Below are 26,298 nucleotides of genomic sequence, written 5' to 3'. Positions count from 1 at the left end.
TTATATAGAATTATTTTTGGTATATGGGGGTATTTGTGGTATAAGGAATTATTTGTGCTATATGTGATTTTTGTGGTATATGGGGTTATTTGTGTTATATGGAATTATTTGTAGTATATGGGATTGTTTGTGGTATATGGAATTTATGTGTGTTATATGGGATTATTTGTGATATATGGGGTTATTTATGTTATATGGGATTTATTTGTGGTATATGGGGTTATTTGTGGTATATGGAATGTTTTGGGGTATATGGGGTTGTTTGTGTTATATGGGATTATTGCTGCCAGGACACTGGGACAGAAAATATGGTCCTAACAGGATGCTGAAGTTTGCCAGTGCTGCCTCCAGTTTCACCAGTGCTCCTGGGAACTGGCTCTGTATTCACACAAAGTGCTTCTGCTGTTCTGAGAAGTTACAAAATTAAACCAGTTCCTGTTGGTTCCTGTCTGATGAGTGAAATAAGTACCCAGCTATATATGGACATGATTGCCTGACATCTCCTGGGTGCCGTGGGCACAGATCCCACTGTGTTTCACATGGGGGTTCTTTTTTTTCAGGACATCTCCATGTCATGACACCAACTTGCAAACGTGGCCATCACCACAGGGGCCCTGGGTGACAGCCCCGAGGGCTCTGTCTAGCCTGAGGGGAGCACCCAAACCCAACAGGAACACCCAGGGCCAGAGACTAGGCAGGTACTGGAAAAATCAGGTCCTGTCACTTCAAATTAATGATGGGGGAGGGTCCCTTGCACAGCTTCTTCTGGGCATTTGTTACATTCACCAAATCAGTCCATGAAATTGGTTCTAACTTTTGTCTGCTTTGGGAAAAGGAGGTTGTGTGAGGTTTGTGGAAGTCTGTTGGAGTTGTTCAGGGTTGCTCAGGTCCACCCAGACGTAGTGCCAAGGACAGAGCTCAAGGAGCATTTGGATGTTACTCTTGAACACAGGGTGTGACTCTTGGGGATGGGCCTACACAGGGCCAGGAGTTGGACTCGATGATCCTTGTTGGTCTCTTCCAACTCAGCATATTCTGTGGTTCTGTGGTTCCGTGACCAGAGCTGTAGTTTGGAAGAGGAGCTGAGTTATGCCCAGAAGACCCTGGGCTGGTGTGTGAGCAATGGGAAGAGCCAGGATGGTTGGACAAACCTTTTAAAAATAAGAGGGGCTATAAATTATCCTGTTCAAGTTTGCTCTGTGACTTCAGCAGGTGACTTTCCCTCATGTCTGGGGACTTAAAAGTTTTTTCTAGTAGGAGTCATTTCCTACCAGGGTTCACCTGTGACAGCAAGGCTTGGATGAGATGGGTGGCACAGCCTGAACCAAGGCCTGGGATCACTCCATGAGGGTTCCTTCACTCACAGCTCTGTGTTTGGAGAGGAAAACCAGCCTGTTTATAACAGAACACTCTGTGTAGGCAGCTGGAAATTTTGTGAGAGCTCAGATGTCACCAATGGCTTCCGCCACCTCATTTGCACCTGTCTGAACAATTTGTTTGCTGTGATGTTCTGCTCCTGGACTTTCCAGGAGAGGGAATCAGCATGTTTAGGTGCAGCATCCTTGTACCTCCCTGATGTTTGTCCCAGGTGGGCAGTGGAAAGTAGCAGCACACGAAGAAGGCCATTGATCTCCCACTGCTCACTCAGCACTTCCTCTTCCTCCTGAACGTGACTCATGAGCTCACTGCAGTTAAACCCAAGAGCTGCAATCCTCAGTCTCATGTCCTTCAGTCCTGGGAACAGGATGAGGTTGGGAAGACCTGGTCATCTGAGGGAACCAGGTTTGGGAACCAGGTCTGGGAACCAGTGCCTGGGCTGCTTTGATACCTGGAGGCATCACAGGATTAGGACGTTTGCTTTGGTCCCAAGCACCGACTCCAGTCTGGGTTTGAGCCATGGGGTGTTTTCCTTTGTGTCCCAGACCGGCAGCTCTGCCAAGACCCCACTCTGCTCCGTTGGATGGATTTGGTGGAAGGGGCTCCACAGTTGTGCTGTGCCTGACAGGGTTTCACTGGTCCCTCACCCAAGCTGTGAACACCACTGAGGCTTCCTGTTGTGGTTTCCTGCCTTGGCTGAAACGCCTCCTGTTCTCCCTTCCTGTTCTCATCAGGGCCATTTCGGGGCTTGATGGAGACAACAAACAAATAGGTACAGAATGGTCTGGTTGCCATAAATCCAGCTCCATGAGGGTCTTTGCAGAGCAGGGTTGGTTCCTCCTCAGCAGTTTCCTCCTCACCCTTATCCCATTCCTGCCCATCCAGAGCACAAATCCAGCCAACCCCTTCCCAGCTCTAGTGATCCCAGAGGCTGGCAGGAGGCAGCACTGCCACTGTTGTGCTGAGAGGGATGAAGGAGCCTGGGGGAGCCCCAGCAGGGCTGACCACCAGCCCAGACACAGCTCCAGCCACTGCCTGAGAGCAGAGGCCACAGCAATGGGCTCAACCCATTGGGTAGGGACTTCTCCCACAGTGTTCAGAAATAAGGGTCAAATTGGGAAGAACCAAGGCAAATTGCCCAAAAACACAGTGTCCTCTTTACTCTCCCAGTGTCTGTTTTACTCTGAACACGAGTGACGTGTTTGTGGGATGGGGACAACCACTCTGACCTTTCTTGGGGTCATCGTCTGCGCAGGGAACAAATGAGACCCTTCGGATCTGATGATGTGTCCATGAATCACAGCACACTGGCTTCTGTCAACACCCTCTGGGTGGGATTCTGGATGATTCAAGATAGAGATACAGGACTTGTGTAGATACAGAAGAAGGGCCTCTGCAGCAACTCGGTCAACAATGTGCCCCTTGCCAGCGGGATCAGAGTATCAGCCAAATTCAGAGACCACCAGAGTCAGGTATTGTGGGGAAAAGAAAACACAGATTGTTCAAAGGACAATTAGAGGAAAGTTTCTTCTTGTTCCCATCGACTGATGGTTGATGTCTGCCCAGAAGCACTTGAGCTTATCTCTATCTCCTTGTGCTGTGTTTGGTGCAACCGTGTATCTAAATGCTTCTTAGACATCTCATGTTGTAATCTTACTGCATTTAAGATTCTGGCCTCAGAGACCTCCATGACAAAACTAATTTACTCAGAGAGGTGAAAGAATTTCCTTTTATTGTGAAAAGAGGGCTGGAGAGAAAATGGTAGGAAGTCAAGGCTGAAAACTTCGGGATGGATGTGAGAAGCACTTTTTTAATAGTTAAGATAATTAACCATTTGGAGTGATTCACTGCAGGATTTGGTGCATTCTTTATTGCTTGGAATCTTTAAATCAAGCTCAGATGGGTTTTACTTATACTTTGTAGCTCTATTTAGGGCAGGGTGGAGGAATCCTGTGGGATGCTGTGGATGGGGATATGGATAGAGTGCGTATTTAGGAAGAGGTGCTGACCTTCTCAGGAAGTAAGTGCAGTGAAAGCACCTGAACTAACAGTTCTTGCCTGCAGTGCTAGAACAGGCAGAAAAAGCAAAGGCAATAAAGGATTTTAGTTTTTTCATAGAGCATTGGTCAAAGTCCTGAGTGTGAGGTTGTGGTTTTTTGTTTGTTTGTTTTTTTGTTTGCTTGGGTTTTTTTAACATTGTACTCTAACATTTATCTCTGATGTTCCTCTCCACAAGAGGTTTGAAATGACTCAGAGAGTCAGCTGAGGGCTGAAGAACCTCAAGACAGAGGAGTCTTAATTCCAACTAACCATTTTTGCAAAATTATGTGTCAGTGAAGAACATTCAGGGCAACGAGGCTGGTGAAGGGTCTGGAGCACAAGTTCTGTGAGGAGAGGCTGAGGGAGCTGGGGGGGCTCAGCCTGGAGAGGAAGAGGCTCAGGGGAGACCTCCTCACTCTCTAAAACCCTCTGACAGAAGGGGGAACCGGGGGGGTTGGTCTCCTCTCCTGGGCAGCCAGCCGTAGGACAAGAGGGCACAGCCTTTAGCTGTGCCAGGGGAGGTTTAGGTTGGACATCAGGAAGAAATTCTTCTCAGAGAGAGGGATCAGCCACTGGAAGGGGCTGCCCAGGGAGGGGGTGGACTCACCATCCCTGGAGGTGTTTAAGGACAGACTGGACATGGCATCAGTGCCATGGTCTGGGTGATGAGGTGGTGTTGGGTCATGGGTTGGACTCCATGATCTCAGAGGTGTTTCCCAACCTGGTTGATCCTGTGATTCTGTGATTCCATGAATTTTCTCTTCCAGACTGAGCACCAGCAGTGCGTGAACCACTCGGAGGAGTCCCAGGAAAGTCCCGGAGATGCCGGATGCCGCCGCTCACCTGCCCTTCTACTATGGTAGCATCGCCAGGTCAGAGGCCGAGGAGCACCTGAAGCTGGCGGGGATGTCGGACGGGCTGTTCCTGCTGCGGCAGTGCCTGCGCAGCCTGGGCGGGTACGTGCTGTCCGTGGTGTTCGACCTGCAGTTCTACCACTACCCCATCGAGCGCCAGCTGAACGGCACCTACGCCATCCTGGGGGGCAAGGCCCACTGCGGGCCCGAGGAGCTCTGCGAGTTCTACTCCAAGGACGCCGACGGGCTGTGCTGCCCCCTCCGCAAACCCTGCAACCGGCCCAGCGGGGTGGAGCCCCAGCCCGGGGTGTTCGACAGCATGAGGGACAACATGGTGCGGGAGTACGTCCGGCAGACGTGGAAACTGGAGGTACTGGCCTTTTCCAGGAGTGGGAATGTGCAAGGGGTGCTCACACCCTGCTGCTTGTGCCCTGACCCCTCTGTCGCCGCCACCCTGCCGCAAGATTTATGGCGAGGAGATCGGAGTTCTTTGCTTTCCTGCCCAGAAGAAGCATCTTTCCCAGAGAAAATGTTAGGTGTTTTCTCCTCCTGCATTCCAGAGAAACTTTCTCTGGTATGAGGAAAGAGATAAGAACTCACAGACATGCTAAGGGCCTCTGGGGTGGGGAGGGCCAGGGGGCCAGTGATGATAAAGAAGAACAGGAGTGAGGCTTTTCTCAGGCCCAGTGTTCAGAGCACCATTAAGATAATTTCCTTGGAAGTCCAGTGTTCTTGACTCTGGAAATAAATTTTCCTACAATCCTTCCACTGCCTGGCATTTCGAGGGTACCTGTGTGTTATCTTACTTCACAGCCACTGTCATCCCCCTCTTGCTCTTGCATCATCCCCTCGTTCTTGCCCCCTCTAGAACAAGGTCCTTCTTGGAGGCTGATGGCACTAAGAACAGGCTTAATTCCTCTCTTTCACAGTTCCTTCTTCAGAAACAAGTCTAAACATCTTCCCAAGCCTTCTTGAGCTCTGACGGAGCCTGCCAGAGCTCAAGGAGCATTTGGATGATCCTCTGGGGCACAGGGTGTGACTCTTGGGATGGTCCTGTGCAGGGCTAAGAGTTGGACTCGATGGTCCTTGTGGGTCCCTTCCGACTCTGTGATTCTGTGACTCCCCTTTGGAACACCTAGACTTCCCTTTGCCAGCTTTTCCCCATGTGTCCTTCTCTCCTCTGCAGCCCATGGGATGCTCCCTGCCTTAGATCAGTGCTCTTCACATGAGATGCCTCCAAATGTTGTGCTAAAAATGGAATGAAACCAGACTTAGACTTTTGCCCAGGTCTTCCTCTCTCTTTGGAGTGGAGTCTTTGCCTATTTGAAGGTTTTTCCTACGTAGAGGGGTTTTTTTGCCAATGGAGCTTTTACCTATGAGCCTGATGTAGTTGGTACTGGATCAGGTCTCTCATTTAAATTTAGATACTACAACAGTAGTATCTAAATAACTACAGACAGGTTCCTGTATTTTATTACAGACTAGAATATATATAATATATAAATAAAGCAAAACTCTCTAAGTGGTCACACTGGCAGCCCTGTAATTAATTTCCTTCTACCTCCTGTCACCTTGACAGTGGCTACTCAGACTCCTCCAAGTGTGATTTTGTTGTTTCATTGGAAGGGGCTGCCCGGGAAGGTGGTGGAATCACCATTCCTGGAGATGTCCAAGGAATGACTGGACGTGGCACTCAGTGCTCTGAGCCAGTTCACAAGGCTGGGATCGGTCACAGGTTGGAATTGTTGATCTTGGAGGTCTTTTCCAACCTAATTGATCCTGTGATTCCATATTTTAATTCAAGTCCTGGCAGACATACAGCTCAGGAATTGTCCTTACGGAGTCTTTCTACAAAGGCTCTCTAAATTTGGCCTATTTTAGAGCAAAGGTATTTGACAGAATGAGGTATTCTATAGGGTTTCTATAGCAGAATGAGGTATTCTGGACCAGAATGAGTTATTTCATGCCAGAATTCTATACCAGAAGCAGGTGTTCTATGGGGTTTCTCCACGAACCAGATCTGTGACCACTGACAGATAACACAAAGGACATCGCCACCTCCTGGCAACGAAAAATAAGAGTTTAGAGCAGGTGTGAGCCCAGGGAAATGAATTGAGGGTCCCTCACTTGATTTCCAGACTGCACTGCTCTTGCAGTTCTGGTGTCTGGAGCTGGTGAGCAGCCAAGAAGGCAGGAGCACCAGAGACGTTCTGCTTTAAAGAAAATCATGGAATTCTGGACTCTCCTGAGTTCGAAGGGACCCACAAGGCCATGCCCACTGCCCTGGGGAGCCTGGGCAGTGCCCCAGCACCCTGTGGGGGAAGAACCTTTCCCTGAGATCCATCCCAACCCCCTGGCACAGCTCCAGCCCTTCCCTGGGTCCTGTCCCTGGTCCCAGAGCAGAGCTCAGTCCCTGCCCCTCCGCCTCCCCTCGGCAGGAGCTGCAGCCCCCGAGGAGTCTCCCCTCAGTCTCCTCTGCTCCAGCTGAACCAGCCGAGTGCCCTCAGCTGCTCCTCAGACCCTTCCCCATCCCCGTGTGCTTCTTCTGGACACTCTCCAACATCCTTCTGACATTGATTAGATGTTTCTGACACTGTGGCCCCAAACAGCCCCCAGGACTCGAGGTGAGGCCGCCCCAGGTCAGAGCAGGGTTGGACAATCCCCTCCCTGGCCCGGCCGGCGATGCTGGGCCTGATGCCCCCCAGGACACGGTTGCCCTTTGGGCTGCCAGGACACTCTGCTGACTCACACCCAACTTTCCACCTACCAGGACCCCCTCCCAAGGAATGCAAGGCTGAAAGACACTCCACAATCCTGGCATCAAGTTCCACCACATTAATGTGATGATTTTCTCTTTCCTCACCAGTCAGTCAATGGACTTCAGCTGGATTCAAGGGATGAGGTCAATTGAGAGAAGAAAGGAATTCTGCTCTGCAGCAGAACAGAGTTCTGCTGTGACCCATTGTTGGGTCGCAGTCCCTTTAATTAGGAAACCCTCCAAGTTTCCTGTGTCATCTGCCCCAACTGGTGCAAAATCAGCTGTGCTGAAGCCTTGCAAAGGTGCAGCAGAACGGCAGGAGGTCTCCTTTCCCACTCTTTTCCAGGGGGATGCACTGGAACAGGCCATCATAAGCCAGGCTCCACAGGTGGAGAAGCTGGTTGCCACCACAGCCCATGAGAGGATGGCCTGGTACCACGGCAGCATCACCCGGGACGAGGCTGAGCGGAGGCTCTACTCGGGGGCACAACCTGACGGGAAATTCCTGTGAGTATCCAAACCCTGGCAGATGCTGCCATCCTTGTGCTTTTCACCCTTTCCCCACCTCCACCATCCTGTAATTATTGCTTTCACATGACAGTTCTGAGAGGAGGTTTAGCTGATTATGGTCAGGCTGGTTACAGATATTTCAAAGACAGGGGTTAAGACCCTAAATCTGTTATTGCCTAGACAGTGTCTGGACTCCATGAAGAGCCAATCTTGAGCTTTATTTATTTCTCATGTTGAAATATCTCTATGAAATGTGCTTTCCACTGCACTGGATGATATGAAATACAGGGTTCAGTTGATGAAGGCATTTAACACTGACAGTTTGGCAATGTATGGCCCATAAAACACAGGAGAAAGCATTTGCTTTGCATCTCTGCCAAGGTGAGACAGCTCTTAATTGAATTGTCTCCTGAATGAGTCAGGGAAAGGAAGAATTAGCTGGAGAACAGTTCATTAGGAACTTTAGTGATGGGACAAGGGGGAATGGGTTTAATCTGAAAGAGAGGAAATTTAGATTGGATATTGGGAAGGAACCCTTCCCTGTGAGGTTGGGGAGGCCCTGGCACAGGTTGCCCAGAGCAGCTGTGGCTGCCCCATCCCTGGAAGTGTCCAAGGCCAGGTTGGAACAACCTGGGCTGGTGGAAGGTGTCCCTGCCCATGGCAGAGGGGCGGAAGTGGATGAGCTTTAAGATCCCTTTCAACCCAAACCATTCTTAGATTCCATGAGAGGCAAAAACCAGAAGTTGAAGGATCCCCCTCGGCATCTTCAGAGGGGTGTCGGGAAGGTGGCAATTCCAACAGTGGATTCAGGGACACCTTTCCACGTGCCCACCCACCCCTGGCAACCATGACAACTTGCAGGGCAAATTCTAGAGCTACTTTTAATAGTTCTCCTTCCTTCCAGGCTGAGAGAAAGGAAGGAAAACGGCACCTATGCCCTGTCCCTCGTCTATGGCAAGACTGTGTATCACTACAGGGTGGACCAGGACAAGTCTGGCAAATACTCCATCCCTGAGGGCACCAAGTTTGACACACTCTGGCAGGTAAAGTGCTGGGGGTGCTGAAAACTGATGTCTAAGAAAGTACAGGCATTTTTCACTTGTTATTCTGAGTTGGAAGGGACCCACGAGGATCATCAACTCTGAAGTGAATGGCCCATCCATGGATCAAAACCACAGCCTTGGTGTGATCAGCAGCAGGCTCTGACCAACTGTAGCTGCCTTGAGGGACAGGAAAGGCCATATGGACCTTTAAAGGCTTTAAGAGCATCCATGGGTGGTGGTATGGGTTGTTTTCCCTTCCAGAAAACCCTGAAATTGCTCATCCCATGTAGTCCCTCCTGTGTGTTCCCCGGACTTCTCCAAGATTGGCAAAACCATTGGCTACAGGTTGCCACACCATGTTCCGAGGGACTGGTTTTGGTGCAGAGAGTAGGGGAGTGCAGAAATCTGGAGCCAGCTGCTGAAATCTTTATGTGGCTGAAGATCCCAGTGGCAGGAGACACATCCTGTCACCCCTGAGAGTGGGAAGGGGACATGGCTGCGATGACCCAGCAATCCTTATGAAGGTGGGGTGGGTTTTTAGGGAATGGGACACATGGTCCAGCAACTCTTGGCACTGCTGGGGAGTCCATGTCCCCCCTAGAGCCCAACTGTGTCCCCTGGCACCCACCTCAGACCTGCTCCAGGGAGCAGATCCCAGAGCTTCCCCCTGGGTAGGGCTGCCTGGGGGGACAGTAACTCTGTTTTGCTGAATTTTCCAAATTCCCAGGACTGTTTTCACTGAGTTTGATTGAAAACAAAGGCCTGGGGGCATTTTTATGGCAACAGAACCATGTCAGGCTCCCAATTGCAGCTGAAATCTGAACCAGACAGGAGGAGAAGAGAAAGCCTTGTGTCCCTGTGGTCCAATGGCCAGGGCTGGGCTGGTTCTCTCCAGCCAGAGTCAAATCCCCACTGTGCTTGGACCAGTAGTGCTGCAGGGAAAAGCTGCCTGGGATCCTCAGAGCTAACCCTGGAGTTCCTCTAGGAAAGCAAAATGTTTCTCTCAGGCTTTATCAGACACAAAAGGACTTAAAAAACTTTTCTGGCTGGGACAATAATGTTACACTGAAAATCTCATACTGGAGATTTCCTTTTGTCTTTTTTTGGTCCTTATCTAACTTCCAAAGTTCTTCCCAGCTCTGGCAGATATCCAAATATACAAGCACTTACTGTAGGACATCCCTGAGTGAGCAGATCTCCTTTTAGACAGAGGAGAGAAACATTCTAGTCCTTGCCTGCATAAATCTGAGAGGAACCATTGCCATAAGCCACAAAAGTTGTCTTCAACAAAAAAAGAGGTGATGTTTTCCTCACAATAATCTCTTTTTCCTCCGATTCCTTCTGCAGCTGGTGGAGTACCTAAAACTCAAACCAGATGGGCTGATTTTCTACCTGAAGGAAACCTGTCCCAACCCCAACCTGCCAGGTGAGCTGATGTCTCCCAGTGCCACCCCTGGCCTGTGTTTCTACCAAGTGGTGCCAGTTTGAGCGGTGCCAACCCGCATTTCCCTTGCTGTGTCCAACCTTGCTGAGCCCTTGCTGGGCAGGGAGCAGTGAAGTCTCTGCTCCTTTGGCAAACTGGGCAAGTCTCATGTCATGTTGTCTGCTCAAAGTGGCCACTCTCCTGGCCTGGCCTAAGGACGCCCAAAGGCAGGAGCAGATGGGGAGAACCAGCGCCTCAAATGGATCAGGGGACTCCTGGTGAGCCAAAAGGCTTCTGAAAATCACCTGCTTTTCAGGCAGCAGGAAACATGTCCTGCAAGGCTGGGTCCTGGTGGGTGCCTGGAGCTGAACGATCCAAACCATGGGTCACTTTGTGCTGGTCCAAGTGTCACAAATGTCCCTTCAGAGCCTGCCCATGGGACCCTCGCTCTCCTCAGCCAGTCTCTGCTCTGGGACTGATGGAGACTGATTATTCCCACTGATTTGGGAATAACACCCATATCCAGGCACATTTCCACACCTTTTTTTTTTTTGTCTAAAGCTGCGAAAACTGTCCTTTGGGAGTGGAGGGGATGTGATCAGACACAACCCTTCAAGGGCTGCTCTGATCCTGCTAAGGCTTAGGCAAATTCCTAATTTCTCTCTCCTGATTTGCAGCATCTGCAGCACCGGCTCCACCAACCCACCCCTCTGTGAGCGTAAGTTTTTGGGGGGGTCTCTTTTATTGGTTCCTCAGCAGTTTAATGCTGTTGCATTTCAAGCTTTGCTGATCAAACTCTGTTCTCCAAACTCTGCTTTTCCCTAAAACTTGGTAACTCCAATGGACTATACTAGGCCATCTGTGACATTGTCCCTTTTCCAGCTCGGATGGGGATGAGGAATCACTGGGCACAGCTACTGTTGGAGCTGAAAATGGTTTCCATTCATACTGAGCTCCTTGCAACACCCTTGGCGGGGGGGGCCCTGCCCCTGCCCTCCTTGCCAGGCAGGAGCGAGGAGGAGGAGGAGGACGTGGTTGGATTCTGGGAACACTCAGCCCACTGGCCCTTGGCCAGGTCTTTGTGCTCCCTTGGCCTCGGGACATGTCTGGGCTCAGTCACAGCTCCCAGAGCTGAGCTGTGTTGAAACCAGGGAGTCTGGGGGCTGGGAGCCCTTCCCAGAGCCCAGTGGAGCTGAGTGAGAACTGAGCACTCCCCCATTGTCTCAGGAGCTTTCACAATCCGTGCTGGGCTCCCATGTCGCAGGATCACAGAATATGCTGAGTGGGAAGGGACCCCCAGGGATCATCAGTCCAACTCCTGGCCCTGCCCAGGACACCCCAACAATCCCACCCTGTCCCTCAGAGCGTTGTCCAAACGCTCCTGGAGCTCTGGCAGCCTTGGGGCCGTGCCCACTGCCCTGGGGAGCCTGGGCAGTGCCCCAGCACCCTGTGGGGGAAGAACCTTTCCCTGAGATCCATCCCAACCCCCCTGGCACAGCTCCAGCCCTTCCCTGGGTGCTGTCCCTGGTCCCCCCAGAGCAGAGCTCAGTCCCTGCCCCTTCTCTGCCCCTGCCCAGGAAGCTGGAACTGCAGTGAGGTCTCCCCTCAGTCTCCTCTTGTCCAACTGAACACACCAAGTGCCCTTGGTCTGCCCTTCAAGGCCCTTCCCCATCTTCACTGCCCTCCTTTGGACACTCTCTGATGGCTTCAGATCTTATACTCTGGTGCCCAAAACTGCCATGTCCTGGTGACTCCAAGCAGTGCTTGTGCTGGATGAATGTCCCACATCTTTGCCACTCTCTGCTGTACATGAGGAGGGTGCTGTGTTCAGGGGGCGTGGCTCTGGATCCCCCAAGGCCTGATCCCTGATTTGAGATCTGCCAGCAGGGACTGGAAGAGGAATGTTGGCTTGATACCCCTCCCATCTCTCTCTAAAAGACCCCCTCAGGACCTTTTAAGGGCATCACCATCTGGGCTCTGTTGGGGTGCAGAGGCTCCCTGTCCCTTCCCTTTCCACTTCTAACTGAGGCAGTTTCACTGTGCTCCTTCATCTACTTTATCCCCATTTCTTTTCCAGAGAAACCTGGGGCCCCTCAATGCGGACGGATACACACCGGAGCCTGTAGGTGAGCACCTCTGAGAGCCTGTCCTGGCAGGGGACAGGACCTGGGGATAGCACAGGAGCCACAGGGGTTGCCTGTAGACTCCTTTCTTACAAAGGCACCCAAGAGCATCCCAGTCATTTCAGGGTTTTGAGCTCCCAGTAAATCCAGCCTTATCCCATTCCCTGTTTTACCCAGTACATCGAGCCCTGTCCTATCCCCATCTTCCATCCTGCCTCCTACATAATCCGTGGATTCAGCTGTATTTCAGTGGGGTGATGTCCTGCCCATGCCCAAGCCCTGCAGAGTCTGATATGTGGAATGGGAATGCTCAGCCACCTCTCCCCATCCTGGCTCCTTCAGCAGCTGGAACCTGGACAGGCCATGGGTTGTGTACGGAAGGGAAATGTCCATGAGAGAGGATAAATGCTGGAGCTTGAAGGAGAATTGGCCTCCCAGTCAGTGAGGGAGAGAGGGATGGGGAAGGGCAGGTGGTTCTAAACAACTGTGTCCCCTGAGAAGGTGCCGGGAAGTCCCGTCTGCTGCCCATGGACACCAGTGTCTACGAGAGCCCCTACAGTGACCCTGAGGAACTGAAGGACAAGAAACTGTTCCTCAAGAGGGACCACCTGATGATTGATGAAGTGGAGCTGGGGGCAGGAAACTTTGGCTGTGTCAAGAAAGGAGTCTACAAAATGAGGAAGTGAGTGTTACCCGGAGGGGTGAGGAGGGAGCTGGAGGAGAGAGATCCGAGCTGGGCTCAGGGGTGTCCCCAGTTATCCTGTTTCTAGCTGGATGGACCTCAAAATGATAATGGGGTGGAGGTATAAGAGATAGTCTGGAAGGTCAGTGGTGGTGGCTCTGGTGGAGTCGGCACCACTGGAAGTGGTCAAAAACCAAGTGGATGTGGCACTTCGTGCTGTGGTTTAGTGGGTGATGGTGGGATTCATTGATGATCTTAGAGGTCTTTCCCAACCCTAATGATTCAATGATATTATGGCACAATACTATGATTCTATGACTTTTCATGGGTTTTCAGTGACAGCCTCACTCCCCTGAGGGTGAACCTGCCCCACACACTCCTGGGCACACCACTACCACTTCTGAAGAATCCCAGAATGGTTTGGGTTGGGAGGGACCTTAAAGATCATCTCATTCCAATACCCTGAAGGTACTTCATGGGTTCAGAGGAGCAGGTCCATGTTCCTGAGGTCAGGTCCATGTGAGGGCAAAGGAGTGAGACTGAGGAGATGTGCCATCTTTGGCTCTCTTGCTCTTGTCTATGAACCCACACAGATGGTCCTCACCTACTTTGTGCCTCAGTTTCCTCCTTGAAGAGTGGCAGCAATGACACAGATCTTGGTGTGTGAGATGATGTGCCCTCAGATCTACAGATGGAAACTCCTGGCCTACCCTTAGAAGGGTGAGGTGATCCTTTCCTCTTTGGCTTGGGATACCAGGATGGTGCAGGGCTCTGCCAAAACAGTCTGTTGAGAGGTCCAACAGCATCACTCGAGAAGTGTTTTGCATTCCTGGCTGCAATACCTGAATCCAGCTGCTGCTCAGCTCATCCCACACGTGTTCCTCTTGCAGGAAGCAGATTGATGTGGCCATAAAGGTGCTGAAGAGCAACAACGAGAAAACAGTGAAGGATGAGATGATGAAGGAAGCTCAGATCATGCACCAGCTGGACAACCCCTACATTGTCCGCATGATCGGGGTCTGCGAGGCAGAGTCCCTGATGCTGGTGATGGAGATGGCTTCTGGAGGGCCCCTCAACAGGTTCTTGGCCTCCAAGAAGTGAGTATTGAATTAAATGTCTCTGGCTGATTTTCTGCTGCTGGGTGAGCTGAGCTTTGGAGGTGCAGAGAAGCTGCAATGTCTCTTCGTGTGGGATAAGAGGGACTGAGCAGAGGACAGCCCTTTTCATTCTCCCTTGAAGCTGGAAAATTCAGAGGGGACCATGGCAGGTCCTTTATTAGTGAATTGTCCCTTCATCTTCCCCAGAGATGAGATTGCAATCAGCAATATCGTGGAGCTGATGCACCAAGTGTCCATGGGGATGAAGTACTTGGAGGAGAAGAACTTTGTCCACAGGGACCTGGCAGCCAGAAACGTCCTGCTGGTGAACCAGCACTATGCCAAGATCAGTGACTTTGGGCTCTCCAAGGCTCTTGGTGCTGATGACAGTTACTACAAGGTGAGTGTGAGGAGCAGGAGCCCTCCTGGCTGGGGGCTGAGACCCCCAGAGACAGAAGCTTTGAACTCCTCAGGAGCTGCACAACAACGTCACACGTCACACTCTGGCTGGTCTCACTGCTGGGACACTAAAAGGGGGTTTGCAAAGCTCTGGGTCCCAAGGAGGGCATTCAAATGGCTGCAGAGGCAGCAAGGGGGACGTGGTGCAGTGGGATGAGAGGAGCCAGAGCAAAGAGCAGGGAAGAGAAGGGGACGAAAAGTGAGCCAGGGCTGCTCTTCCCAGCAGTGCAAACCAGAGACCCCACCTGGAATCCTGGGTCCAGCTCTGGGGCCCCCAGCACAAGAAAGAAATACCTGTTGGAATGAGTCCAGACAAGGCCACCAAGTTATCCCAGGGCTGGAGCCAGGCTGGGAGAGCTGGGGGTGTTCAGCTGGAGAGGAGAAGGATACAAGGAGACCTTAGAGCTCCTTCCACTGCCTAAAGGGGCTCCAGGAGAGCTGGAGAGGGACTTTGGACAAGGGCCTGGAGGGACAGAACAAGAGGAATAGCTTCCCAGTGCCAGAGGGCAGGGTGAGATGGGATATTGGGAAGGAATTCTTGGCTGTGAGGGTGATGAGGGGCTGGGATGGAATTTCCAGAGCAGTTGTGGCTGCCCCATCCCTGGAAGTGTCCAAGGTCGGGTTGGATGGGATTTGGAGCCACCTGGGCTAGTGGAAGGTGTCCCTGCCCGTGGCAGGGGGTGGCACTGGATGGGCTTTAAGGTCCTTCCCACCCAAAGCATTCCATGATTCTGTGATTAAACAGCCCTGGGGTTGGGGTGCAGGAGCAGGGTGGCAGGAAGGTCAGCATCCTGCACTCTGTGTCCTGCACAACAAGCTCCAGCCTCCAGGACTGGGGTTTGGAACTCAGGATTTAGGGGATTTTTTCAGCACTGTTGGATTGCTCTGGACACATTTAGCAAAGCAGGATTCAGGCCCAGCTCCCAGCTCTGTGTCTCAGGGTGGGAATGCTCCCCTTTGCTTTGCTCCAGGCCAGGACAGCAGGGAAGTGGCCCCTCAAGTGGTACGCCCCCGAGTGCATCAACTACCACAAGTTCTCCAGCAAGAGCGACGTGTGGAGCTACGGTGTGACCATGTGGGAGGCCTTCAGCTACGGGCAGAAACCCTACAAGGTGAGGATGGAACCCTACAAGGTGAGACAGAAACCCTACAAGGTGGAGCAGAAACTCCACAAGATGAGGCAGAAACTCCACAAAATGAGGCAGAAACTCTTCAAGGTGAGGATGGAACCCTCCAAAGTGAGGCAGAGCTGGGTCCATCACAGGTGGATGACACAGTCACAACTGACACACACAGAAACTACAATTCCTATTTCCTTGAGTTGGTGTTCCCACTGTTGGACACAGGGGAAAGGACTCAGGTCCACTTACACTTCATGGAAGGCACAATGAGGTTGGATCCTGCAGCTCTGTGTTCATTGAAGGGAGAAGAAACAGAAAACAAACTAAACATTTGGGTTTGAGTCAAAGGAGATATTTGGTCCTTCTCACTTGCAGAGCTGAAAAGTCACTTTTCAACCACTGCCATGCCTGGGGTGGGGTCTGCATGGTGGGTGGGATGGGATCAGCAGGATAAAGTCTGGAGTCTGGGCAGGATGGGGTCTGGAGGGTGAGTGGGATGGAGTGTGCAGGATGGGGGGATGGGGTCTCTGGGCTGGGTGGGATGGGTCTGCAGCATGAGGTCTGGAGTCTGGGCAGGATGGGGTCTGCAGGATGGGTGGGATGGAGTTGGCTGGATGGATGTGATGGGGTCTGTGGGGTGGACAAGTTGGGCTCTGCAAGATGGGCCACAGCCTGAGACACCGTTTGTGAGTGCTGGGGTTGGAAACGGTGACGCAGTTGTGGCCCATGGGTCCAAAGCTTTGCCCCAAGCCCAGCTCTGACCTGTCTCCTCTAACCCTGTGGCAACTCCAAGAACATTAATGCATTTCCTACTCCATCCTGTCCTAGAAAATGAAGGGCCCGGAGGTGAACAGCTTCATTGAGCAGGGCAAGCGCCTGGACTGTCCCAGCGACTGCCCCGCAGAGATGTTCGCCCTCATGCAGCAGTGCTGGACCTACAGGTGAGGATCTCACCAGCTCAGCTCTTTGCTGGGTGGCAGGTCCATCAGAAGCACAGAATCCCAAAATGGTTTGGTTTGGAAGGGACCTTAAAGATCATCTTGTTCCAAGCCCTGCCATGAGCAGGGACACATTTTGCCAGGCCAAACTGGAGCATGTTGAATGGTAACAACACAAAGCAACTGGTCTCTCCTGCCTTGGTGTCACTCCCCGCTCCATGATGAACCTTTTATTACCATCCTCCTCCATTTGCCTGTGCCAATCCTGGGAGTTGTCCAAGCTCTGTGTCTTTGACCCTCTCCATCCTAGAACAGTCTGAGCTGTCCTCCTAAGCCCTGGTACAACTGGGATGCTGCTCATCCCCAGGTTCTCTGTGTTTGGTATCTTCTCATTGCATCAGTCTGCTCTTGTCCCTTCTGTTGACCTTTCTTGTTCCTCTCTGCCCTCTCAGGTGGGAAGAACGTCCAGGATTTGTAGAAGTGGAAAACACAATCCGCTCCTACTACTACAGTATTGCTGCCAAGACAGAAAATGGGCCACAGACAGAGGACAAGTCCAAAGCAGCTCTTTCCTGAACTTCCTTCTCTGCTCCTCAACACACCCCCACCTGCACTGGACCTGGAAAGGCTCCTTGTGAAGTTTTGCTTTAATCTCTCAAATGCTGGTTTTGTTTCTCAAGCAGTTCCAGACCGAAGCACCTGGGAGCCGATGCTGTCCCAGCACAGGGGACACTCAGCTGGGATCATGTGCCTCCTGTCAGCAGCAGGCCATGATCACCTCCAGCCTGACCTGGCACAGGATGGTACAGACAGTATTAGAGCTTCTTCCTGCCCAATTCCAAAGCTATCCCAGGACCTTCCCTCTATGGAGACCTTCAAAACCCACCTGGACACGTCCCTGTGTCACCTGCTCCAGGTGACCCTGCCTTGGCAAGGAGGTTGGGCTGGATGATCTCCAGAGCTCCCCTCCAACCCTAACAATTCTCTGATTCAGTGATTCTGTGACCTCAGAGCTTTGTGCTCACCAGTTTCACCAAGGATGAACTGTGTTAGCTCCAGCAGATCTGGATCTTTCCAGACACCTTCACATACAATTCTTTCACAGGAAACCACCAAGGTGGCATTTCTGGTGAGCTTTGAGTGGGGTGTGACACAGGACAGGGAGCCACTGAGTCCCCTTCCCCCTTGGCTTAGGGTGAGAAGCAGCTGGGCTGGGGAGGAGCAGTGAGACCCACTGGCTTGTCCTCCTGCCCCTGCCAGGCTCTTCTTATCCCCCTGGGCACTGCCAGCCCTGTTCAGCACAGAGCAGGGCTTCACACACCCTCCAAGGTGGTCATGGCTCCTAAAGATCTAAATTCCAGGGCCCATTCCTCACCTCCTGGATCCCACCTGGCCCCTCTGTGCTGATGAAATGAGCATCTTGTTCTTCAAGCCTGGTCATCCTCTAAATAAACTATTCTAAATTTTTTTTAACACACCTACAGCTCAGATTATTGAACTGCTTCAACCTGACAACTAAATACTTGTAACTTCCTTCTACTAGGCCAGGATTTCACTCCCTGATGGTCTCCTTGACCAACCAGGTGACCCTTGGGCTGGTTTTGCTGCAGGGATGGAGTCTTTCCTTGCAGTTTTGTTGCAGCTCAGCTGAGTCCCCTGTGGAACTCCCCTGGTTGACCCGTGGTGGGGGGACTGTGGCCTGCCCTGCTGCAGAGCCCAGGGGGGTTGTGAAGGCTGGGGAAACAGAGGAAGCAGAAGATCTGAGCCCCGAGGTACAGTGACTACAGAAGCTTATCTCTCACCATCTCCTGGTGCCTGAGAAGCCACACAGCAGCTCACACAGAGCACCTTGTCCTGAGGCAAAGCAAACAGCTGCAGTCCAAGGGCACAGCCCCCATCTAAAGCACTGATGGGAGGCGGATTTGGTCTGAAGACAAAGTTCCTGGGGAGCATCAGGTGTGGGGCTTGAATTAACCTCTGGTACAGCCTGTTCAGAGAACTCAGGTTTGATGAAAACCAAGTGTTGCCCTCTCCTTGCTTAGACTGAAGCCTCCGGTGGCACCAACTATTTATGTGCCAAAGCATTTTCTCTCTCAATCCCACGAGCTTGTCCTGTGTGTTGAATTATGGACATATTATCCCTGCCAGCAGAGAGGAAAACAGGTATCAGAGGAGAAACTGCCTTGTTGCTGTTTGTCCAGTCGGTGGCAGAGACAGGAAAAAAATTATTCTCTATGTCATATTTTCCTCCCAGAGAAAGCTGGAAAAGAGAAGGTTCAGTGTGTTTTCTACTTGAAAACCACTGCCAAAGGGTTTTGCTTAGATCTTGCTTTCAAAACAAGTCCATCTTCTGGTTTGAAATGATCTCTCATTTTAATGAGATCACTGCTGAAGGAAAGTACCAGAAAAGTCATATTCCCAGAGGAGCCTCTGGTTTAGCTGGAGACAATCTGAAGCGAGTGTGTGTATCCACACCCTGACAGACAGGACATAAATCCCTTGAGGTTATGCCAGAAGACTAAGGGCAGGGGTTTATCCTCCAGTCTGGGCTGTGGATGTTGCTCTGGCTGTTCCAAGAATATCACAAAATGTCAGGAGTTGCTGGAGGGGGAAAAAAAGGAGGGAGACAACCAGGTCCTGAAGTCACAGGGCTCTGTGGCTCAAGAGTCTTTGTGATTCCTGCTTTGGGGATGTGCAGGGACTGAGGGGAGTGCCCCGGGCATCCCCAGTGTGCCATCACAGCAGGGGCTCGGCCCCCTCAGTAAGACACATCTCCAGGTCCTCTCTCCTTGCTCCCTTCTGGTGTGTCCAAATAGTAAAACACTCTCCTGGACCTCCTGGCTGATCCCAGAGTCTCTGGGTGTCAGAGTAAGTGCTGCAGCCCTGCTGAGATAAAGGCAGAAGCTGCAGCTGGCACAGGCTCAGAGCTCAGTGCTCTGTGGCTCATGCTGCTCTCCCCAAAACTTCCCCAAATCCTCTCTTCTCTTGCTGATTTCTCCTTACCTCCTTCTCTCCACTCATCCATCTCCCTCCGTTTTACCTGAACCTTTCAAACTCTCCTGGCTCTCTCACTCTACATCTTGCAAGGGAAAGGATGAACTTCATCTTCTCACTGAGCATCCGCAGTGATAAAGTGAGATGTGACAAAGTGTTGGTGACTAACCATGTCTGATCAACACCATGGAACACTCCATCATACCCCCATGCTGATCTATCTCATTCCAACCTATCTTATCACCAGGACACCCATCTTATCACCAGGACACGCCTCATTATCAGTTGCAAGTCACACAAGGACAAACCCACCCTTCTATCTCTCCCAGGTATCAGGAACTTCAGTTTTGTTCAGCAGCCCAGATGTGACTCACACAGCTCTGGGCTCACTGAACATTGTACCAGACCCCTAAGTAATTTGCTGAGCCAGTGTAGAAGTGTATTTTCAAAGCCAGTGATGGCTACTTTCCCCTCTCCCCCCAAGAAGTGCTGCTCCTGATGTTCATGTTCCTCAGGGTTGTCTTCTCCCACAAGCCTGCCTAGCACTTAAATATCTGGCAACCATTAAAGCACAGAATGCTGTCAGAAATACACCTCAAAATCACAGATATCTCCATGAAACTCAGGTCAATCACTGACCCTACACTGTCCCCTTCCCTCCCTCCATGACAGGGAACTTGTTTCTAAACACATCAGCTTGTTTCTAAACACATCAGAAAGAGAGGCAAGGGAAGGGAAGGATTTGTTGCACAGGGGCCTGGAAGAAAAGCTCCCATCTACCTTTATTTTCATTATTCTTCTCTAGGTGATGACTCCTTTTTATGTTCAAAGACCTTCATGGTTCAGAGAAGCCAAAATACACCCAGAGCCATCACAGGCATCCAAATACTCAACAGTGGCCCCCTCTGCTCTCCTGAGACCCCACCTGGAATACTGTGTACAGGTCTGGTGCCAACAACATAAGAAGGACATAGAACTGTTGGAGCAAGTCCAGAGGAGGCCACGAAGTTGAACAGAAGACTGGAGCACCTCCCCTATGGAGACAGGTTGAGAGAGTTGAGGCTGTTCATCCTGCAGAAGAGAAGGTTGTGTGGAGACCTCAGAGCCCCTTCAATTATCAGAAGGGGCTACAAGAACCCAGAAGGACTATTCATCAGGAATTTTAGTGATAGGACAAGGGGAAATGGGTTTAAACTGAAAGAGGGGGAATATAGATTGGCTATCGGGAAGAAACTCTTCCCTAGGAGGGTGGGGAGGCCCTGGCACAGGTTGCCCAGAGCAACTGTGGCTGCCCCATCCCTGGAAGTGTCCAAGGCCAGGTTGGACAGGCTTGGAACAATCTGGGCTAGTGGAAGGTGTCCCTGCCCATGGCAGGAGGTGGGACTGGATTATTATTAAGTTCCCTTCCAACCCAAATCATTCTGGGATTCTAATTAGCCAAATCTTATTGCAGAAGCTTCTACCATCAACCCCCCACACAAGAGGAAAAAAGGATGTTCAAGGCACTGGAAGATGTAAACCAAGATGCCAAATTAGATGCTCTTCACTGACATGAGGAGTGCATGTAATGGGGCTGGTTTAGTTATCAACAAATATCCAAGTTCTGAGGAAAAGAAAGTCCCGTTTCACAGCAGGAGGAAATCACTTCGTTTGCCACCAGGCAATCCAAGGGAGCAGGTGACACTTGGACTGAGCCAAAAGGCCTTTTCTCCTTTTGTCTCTAGTTTTCAAATGTTACCTTGGTTTTGCCTGTCAGAAATCTCTGTGCTGGCAGGTGAAACTGTAAATATTCTTCACGGGTGTTTTTTTCCTTTGGTCAGCAATGGAAACCTTGGAAAATAAGAGAGGTGTTGGTTCTGGACTTGATGATCCTTATGGGTCCCTTCCAACTTGAGATATTCCATGATACTGTTGGAGAGTGGTATGAAATTCATCCTCACTCACCTCTTCCAGCTCGCAGCGATCCCACCCAGGGGCAGGAGCAGCCCTGTGGGGGGAGGACAGCACTGGGACACTCCTGCCTGCCCCACTGGAGCCAGGGCACCGAGCCAGGCCCTGCACAGAGCCGGGAGGTGCAGAGAGCAGCAGACACACACCGGCTCACCAGGAGAGGCTGATTTTGTCCCTGGCTGCCAGCACAGACAGTGATGGGTGGTTTCCTCAGCTGATTCTCTGAGCTGGTTTCTGTGGCCCTCAGTGACGAGGTTTGGTCAGTGTGAGGTGCTGCTCTGCTCCATCTGCACAGGCAACTCTGGGCAGGGGGGGTGGTGTCCCCACTGCCTCTCCAAGGCACTGTGGGCAGGTTTGGGGGCCACAGAAATGTAGCCTGGAGGGTTCGTGAGTACCCAGGAATTTGGCTCTTGATCTGAGATTCCCCCCTTATGTTCCATCCAGGATGAGAGGATATAGTGTTAAGCTGCACTTGGAGAGGTTTAGATTGGACATTAGGAAAAAATTCTTCATAGAAAGGCGGATTAGACCTTGAAAGGAGCTGCCCAGGGAGGTTTGGAGACCCCATTCCTGGAGGTGTTCAAGGAACGACTGGAACTGGCACTCAGTGCTCTGGGCTGGGGGACAAGGTGGGGATCAGGCACAGGTTGGACTTGATGGTCTTGGAGGTTTTTTCCAACCCAAATGATTCTGGGATCCTGTGATCCTTCCGATCTTGTCCACTCATAGGCCCTCCCTACCTGTGACCTCCATCCTGGGCTTCCACTGTAACTCTGGGACAGGCTGACACATCCTCATGTGGAGCAGAGAAATCACTGGCTGTTGACAGGTCAAATAACCAACTCCTTCCATAAATATGTGTTATTATGAAATTAATCCGTGAATTCATTACTGTTTTAATTACTGTAAAGGAACTGCTTTTCTTTGGTGGCCTGGCTGGAGCACTGGGCTCATCCACCAGCTGGGAATTCTTGTACCCACAGAGCCAGGAAGTCCAGGAATATTCAGGCAGATGGGTGGGCTGGCAGGAAGCCTGGCTTTGTTTCCACTGAAAGCTTTGACAGAATCAAACCCTTTCCATGGAACACTTCAATTCTGTCTAATCAGCATTTTCAGGTGGAAAAATCTTCTGTTGGAAGATTTCCATCCAACCCAAGTGATTGACTCCCAGGGTAAATGAGCAGCACGTGGGTGTAGAGAAGGGCCATGGTAGAGGGGGAGCAGTTGCCACATCCTTTGGCAGGATGGAAACAGGGATGTGGTGAAGCAGCTCCTTCCCCAGACCTGCAGCATCCCTGTGCTGTGTCATCCTGGACAGAATCCAGGGAATTAGGCTGGAATGACAAACAATCAAGAGCCCTGGACCTGAAATAAATAGAGAATCCTATCTAAGTGTGAAGAAATATGTGAGGTGGGCTTTGGTCTCTTCTCCCAGGTAATGAGTGACAGGACAAGAGGAAACAGCCTCAAGTTGGGCCAGGGGAGGTTTGGGTTGGATATGAGGGAAATTTCTTCATAGGAAAGGTTTTCAAGAACTGGCATGGGCTACCCAGGGCAGCGGTGGAGTCACCATCCCTGGAAGTGTCCAAAAAACATGTGGATGTGGCACCTGGGGACACAGTTTAATAGTGAACATGGTGGAGGTGCTGCATTGATAATCCTAGAGGTCTTTTCCAACCTTAATAATTCCATGATTCTGTGTGAATGTCCATCTCTGCCTCTTATTTATCCCTCTGCATTTTTGCTCCCCAGAGCTGTGCTTCCAGAAATACACAGTTCACCTAATCCTTTGGGAATTTGCCTCATTGTTGCACAGCAATGTCCTACTCATGTAAAATAAATACTCATTAAATCTGCAGTCTTAACACAGTATGTTCTACTTTTTATTTTCTTATGGGAAATAATAGTTTTATTTGCTATTAAGAACCTATGCAAGTCATTCCTTCAGGAAGGAACTCGAGATCTTCGTGGCAATGGAAAAGGGAATCACAAAAAGTACTGTCTTGCTCCAGCTACTGTAATGGAAAACTTAACCATTAAATATTCAAACACTTTAAGAAAGCAAAGTGAAAGTACTGATGTGGAAAAAAAAAGGTTGCAGTGATTAATAAAAGATAAAACATCTCCTACAATCAGTGGAAAAGGGGAAAGTGGTTTGTTCTGTGCATTTGTGTTTTAACAATACGAGGAGAAAAAAGGGTGGAAAAAGTGTCTGATGGACCAAAAATGGGTTAAAAACAGACACAGGAAGACAGATATTGAATCATACAGTAAATCACCTGGTTCAGAGTCTGTTTCCCCAACTGTAAAGCTGCAAAGAATCAGAAAAGAGAAAATAAACTGTACTGAAGTCTGCGACTTGATATTTAGAGCAGCCTGTTTTAACACCTCCCGAGCTGGCTTGGCATATTCAGAAAAATCACAAATAAACCAACACTGGGAGGAGCTGCAAAGATGGAGAAGGGTCGGAGGAGTTGCTAAGTAAGAGCAGAAATAATTATAGAGGCTCAGATACAGAAAGTGAAAGGCAAGGAAATATTTTTGAGATGTAATATAAAAAATTGCTGTCAGAGAAGGAATTTAACAAACAATGGCACAGTGAATATTTCAGATTATATTCCAAGGTAATAAACTACAGGAACCATGTTTTAGAGGGGACATTAAATTCCACTTTGTAATGTTTAATCCTGATTTCATGTCAAATCATCTGGTTCGTGTCTGTTATTTTGTCTTTAGACATGAAGAAAAATCTCTCCTCTGGGTTTGCTTAATTAGGTTTTCTCAATCAAGTACTTTTCCTAAGAAGAACTCCTGCTCTTTTCATTATAATTTAGGGATTTTTGACCTTGTTTCTCTGGATGCTGAAAGTAGAGTAAGCAAAGGCTTGCAAGGAGCCTCATTTATTTCCCACTCCCAACCTGTTTTGCCCTCCTGCACTCAGGGATCAGAGCTCAGAAGAGGATGGACAAAGCCAGATGGATAAAAAGGAACTAGGAGCTCACACTGCTGGAGAAGGACATTCCTTCCAGAGTTCTCCCAGTTCCATAGTTCCTGGTTGATCCCTCTGGCACTGGGATCAAGATGCTTTAGCACAGTCACAGACTCCTCCAGAACAATGTCAGGGAAAACTGGTCTCATAGGTACAGTTCAAATGGAGAGGGAATTAGACAACGGGAATCTGGGGAGGTCATTCTTCCCAGTAAGTCAGTGGAAGGAAGATGGAAATGTTCCTTTTGAACAGATTCCAAAGGACAATGTGACTTATGGTCAGAACGAAGCGAAGTTTTGTTTTCCCTTTGGGCATTTTGGTTTTTAGCCTTCAAACTGCAAAGTTACATCTCTGGGGCACTTTGGGCAGGTGCAAGGATTGTCAGGGGGGGTTTGTGCCCTGCTGTGTGTAGAAAATGTTTTGTGTGTGTGACACTAAATACACCTGAACATACCTGAACATACCTAAACACACCTGAACACAACTAAACACACCTGAACACACCTGAACGGACCTAAACACTCCTGAACACCCCCAAACCCCCCCAGCCACGTGTGTGCAGGTCTGTGTGGTCCTGTTCACAGTGCCAAAGGTTGTGCTTCTGTTTGCCCAAGTCCTACACCAATTGTTGTCACAGAATCATGAAATGGTTTGGGTTGGAAAGGACCTTAAAGCCCATCTCCTTCCAGCTCTGCCATGGGCAGGGACACCTCCCACTAGCACAGGTTACTCCAAGCCCCGTCCAACCTGGCCTGGGACACTTCCAGGGATCCAGGGGCAGCCACAGCTTCTCTGGGCAGCCTGTGCCAGGGCCTCTCCACTCTCACAGCCAACAATTCCTTCCCAATATCCCACCTCACCCTGCCCTCTGGCACTGGGAAGCCATTCCCCTTGTCCTGTCCCTCCATCCCTTGTCCCAAGTCCCTCTCCAGCTCTCCTGGAGCCCCTTTAGGCCCTGGAAGGGGCTCTCAGGTCTCTCTGGAACCTTCTCTTCTCCAGGTGAACCCCCCCAGTTCTCCCTGCTTTTGAAGCCTTTGCTATCAGGCAGAAAAGGAGGTCAAAAACTGAATTAATCCAGAATTTTCTTAGTCCTGGTGTGTGAGCTGGACTAACAGCTTCCTCCAGAGTTTTTTCCCTGTCCCACCTTTTTTCAGCCTCATTTGTGTGGATTTGAAGGGCTGTTTTCCCACACAGGCACAGCTACTGCAATGAATATCTGCTTTAATTTTTCCCTACTAAGAAGTGTCACAAATACTGATTTTTGGATGTTTGGATGTTTATCTTCAAACTCTCATGCCTTGGATCTTTGATCATTCTCCATGAAACCCTTCTGATGGTTCTCACTCTCACTGACCTTGAAGCATTCAGTGAAATTCCTGCCCCATGTCAGCAGGGGTAAACACATGGAAAACCTCGGAAATGGCACACAAATGCTAATTTTTTTAAATGAGGTGCTATAATTTCCTGCTCTAGCTTCAAGGGGAGAATTGCAGAACAATAAATGAAATTTCAGGTCTCTATTCTCACATCAAGAGGATTCTAAAGGATGTGTTCCTTTAAACACCTAGCCCTAGGTGAGGTTTTGAGGATGGGACTCTCTCACAGTGGAAATCTGGGCCTGGAAGGAGCAGATCCTCAGCTCAGCTTCAGCCCATCACTGGAATAAAGACTTGGGAGGGTATTTCTGCTGAGCACCAAGTGTGGTGTCTATGTGTGAGAGCCAAGAAGGTGAGGACAGGGAGGACGGAAGAAGAGTTTCCTTAGAGAATAAGAAGAGGAATCATGGAATCATGGGATCATTACGGTTGGAAAAGCCCTCTAAGATCACCAAGTCCGACCATCAACCAGCACCACCACCATGTTCACCACTAAAGAACAAGTGCCACATCCAAAAGTTTTCTGAACACTCCCAGGAATGGTGACTCCACCACTGCCCTGGG

General features: G+C 50.4%; 1 protein-coding gene across 1 annotated transcript; it reads left to right on the top strand.

Annotated features, from left to right (window-relative positions):
• The first annotated feature begins 2,767 nt into the window (after positions 1-2,767).
• Positions 2,768-17,022, top strand: LOC103767051 (tyrosine-protein kinase ZAP-70). The gene is made up of 13 exons (XM_008934142.2): positions 2,768-2,849; positions 4,185-4,641; positions 7,376-7,536; positions 8,444-8,582; positions 9,930-10,008; positions 10,683-10,723; positions 12,083-12,131; positions 12,630-12,810; positions 13,701-13,907; positions 14,115-14,307; positions 15,338-15,478; positions 16,316-16,428; positions 16,878-17,022. Exons 2-13 carry the CDS (start codon positions 4,240-4,242, stop codon positions 16,999-17,001), a joined length of 1,830 nt encoding a protein of 609 aa, XP_008932390.1. The 5' UTR covers positions 2,768-2,849; positions 4,185-4,239; the 3' UTR covers positions 17,002-17,022.
• Positions 17,023-26,298: the final 9,276 nt, after the last annotated feature.

Source organism: Manacus vitellinus, unplaced genomic scaffold (assembly GCF_001715985.3).
Source record: "Manacus vitellinus isolate BGI_N305 unplaced genomic scaffold, ASM171598v3 scaffold_107_pilon, whole genome shotgun sequence".
NCBI lineage: Eukaryota > Metazoa > Chordata > Aves > Passeriformes > Pipridae > Manacus > Manacus vitellinus.
The sequence above is the reverse complement of the archived record's forward strand: the minus strand, read 5'-3'. Positions and strand labels throughout refer to the sequence as shown.